Source organism: Rhagoletis zephyria, unplaced genomic scaffold (assembly GCF_001687245.7).
Source record: "Rhagoletis zephyria isolate East Lansing unplaced genomic scaffold, Rhagoletis_zephyria_1.1 Rzeph_scaffold_04051, whole genome shotgun sequence".
Taxonomy (NCBI): Eukaryota; Metazoa; Arthropoda; class Insecta; order Diptera; family Tephritidae; genus Rhagoletis; species Rhagoletis zephyria.
The window spans coordinates 47760-50303 of NW_016161134.1; the positions used below are offsets into that span (position 1 = coordinate 47760).

The window sequence follows — 2544 nt, forward strand, 5'->3', positions numbered from 1 at the left end:
GCTGCCAAGTTGCTGGCACTGAACGAAAACTATTAAGTCAGACTTTCAAGTGCCAAAAATCTTATGGTTTAGTCGCCCAGTTGCACGCTCGCTCTTACTGTTCTATTGTTTGCACAACTTAATTATCGTAAAACGCTTGATTAAACAGTTGTTGTTGTTGCACAGCTCAGATATTAGGAAATATTTGGCAAAGATTTCCNCATAAGTATTTTACTCTCATCGTTCTACATACATACATATGTACATGCATAAATGAATATATTGTTAAAACGAGTTATTTCAGATTAATTAAACAACAAATGTTTAACGCGCGTTCCGCTGTGGTCCAGTGCTGCCAAGTTGCTGGCACTGAATGAAAACTATTAAGTCAGACTTTTAAGTGCCAAAAATCGTATGGTTTAGTCGCCCAGGTGCACGCTCGCTCTTACTGTTCTATTGTTTGCACAACTTAATTATCGTAAAACGCTTGATTAAACAGTTGTTGTTGCACAGCTCAGATAATAGGAAATATTTGGCAAAGATTTCCAATTTGTATTGCCATCTCGCATTTGCTATAGCACAGATGCCTTTGCTATCAATTGATGTTATTGAGCAGTTCTATTTGTACCATTTTGAACTCTTCTTCTTTCAGTGGAATATTGATTTTTCATAATTTTTGATTTTTTTGCCGCCTATAAATGCTTAAGCACCACAAACTGACCCTTTAGTCTTGATCTAGTCTTTCTTTTGGATATTTCGGAATTGACTTGAATTCATCATGAAACCGTTCGCTTGTATTGTGGTCATTGCGGCCGCACTTATTGCCTGTGGGCAGGCGCATAATGTGCAGAAACGTTCTTTGGGATCCTTGCTTGGAGGTGGTGGCGGTAGCGGCGGCGGCTGGAGTAGTGGCGGTGGCGGTGGCGGCTGGAATAGTGGCGGTGGCGGCGGAAGCGGTGGTGGGTTAGGCAATATTGGTTCGCTGATTCAACAAAAACTGGGCGGTTTGCTCGGCGGTGGTGGAGGCGGCGGCGGTGGTCAAGGCGGATGGAGCGGCGGTGGTGGTGGCGGTAGCTACGGTGGCGGTCATGGTGGCGGTAGCTACGGTGGCAGTCATGGTGGTTGGAGCGGCGGTGGCGGTCATGGCGGATATAGCGGTGGAGGCGGCAGCGGCGGCAAGGTCGTCATTGTTAAAGTTGTCAACGATGGTGGATACGGCGGCGGCTATGGCGGCGGTGGTCATGGTGGCTGGAGCGGCGGTGGCGGCAGCTATGGCGGCGGTGGTCACGGTGGCTGGAGCGGCGGTGGGGGCCATGGCGGCTGGGGTGGCAGTGGTGGTTGGTAAATTATCAATCTTGCCAAATAAATCTGAAATAGTCAGACACAGGGTTCAAAATTAGAATATTTAAATATTAGAATATTCATAGCTATAATTTCTAGCATAAGTTTGTTATAAAAATGGAACATAGAAAAGGAAATATTTAAGGAATTTGAATAAATTTTGTTAAAAAATGTCCAAAAACCAGTTTTTATCAGCTGATAATTTTTTCATTTTAAAATGAATGTATGTAAATACATAGAAAACAGTATTGAAAAATCAACTGGTATGCATAACAAGTTCTTAAACGGCGCGCTTCCTACTCGTCAATTCTATCATGCCGACATGAATATCTGTTGGCAAAGCATAGTTTAGTAACAATTCGTTTAATTAACTGTTAGTTTCGCATGAATTAATTACGTTTAAAAAACTAGGTAGAAGAAAAGACAATATAAGATGCCGAGAACTTCAGAGTTTCATTTGCATATTCAGTCCCGTAAAAAACCATCGAAAAGAACATAAAAAATACTTGTAGGCAGATATACATCCGTTTATGTAATCAACGTTCTACATGTTACAGCGTGGAATTTTTTCCATTGCCATGCAGATTTAAATTCACACACACATATGTATATCAGTATTTTAAAATAAGGTTTAGATAGATTATAGCGACTACACAAACATCCGGGTACAATTATTTTGTGAAAAAAGAAAACATTTTTAAAACTCATCTGCATTAGGACAAAGCAATAAACGGCGAGCTCACTCAACTGGCATGCGAGGATAAACTGTCTTTTCGTAGGACTTATACGTATGTCCATTTCAAGAAGACCTACATACATATTTAGAATGCGCTAAAATTCCTGCAAAATCTAAAGAGTCATGTGCAGACTAGAAAACAGGATATACATCTAGTTAACGTGGGAATAACTGTCAATGGAGTTTGCAGGAATTGCATGGGGGCGGGAATAAGAGAGACTTTGTCCTTTTATATCGAACCACTTTTCTGCTTCCCTATAATGATTTTGTTATTTGGTTAGATACATAAATTGTCAAAACATTGGCGCAAAGTTGCCAATTACTTCAAAATGTGCATGCCAATAAAGTGATGTGGTCTGTGCTTTTCTGTATTCTGAGAGTAATAGCTATACATAATACAAAGTACGATACTGGTAGACATAGCTACTAGACAGGCAACTCGACACCAGTCGCCACACATAATACATTAATTTTAATACATGCAATCT

General features: G+C 40.7%; 1 protein-coding gene across 1 annotated transcript; it reads left to right on the top strand.

Annotated features, from left to right (window-relative positions):
• Nucleotides 1-757: 757 nt before the first annotated feature.
• Nucleotides 758-1324, top strand: LOC108370178 (glycine-rich cell wall structural protein-like). Its single transcript, XM_017625452.1, has one exon. It carries the CDS (start codon nucleotides 758-760, stop codon nucleotides 1322-1324), a length of 567 nt encoding a protein of 188 aa, XP_017480941.1.
• Nucleotides 1325-2544: the final 1220 nt, after the last annotated feature.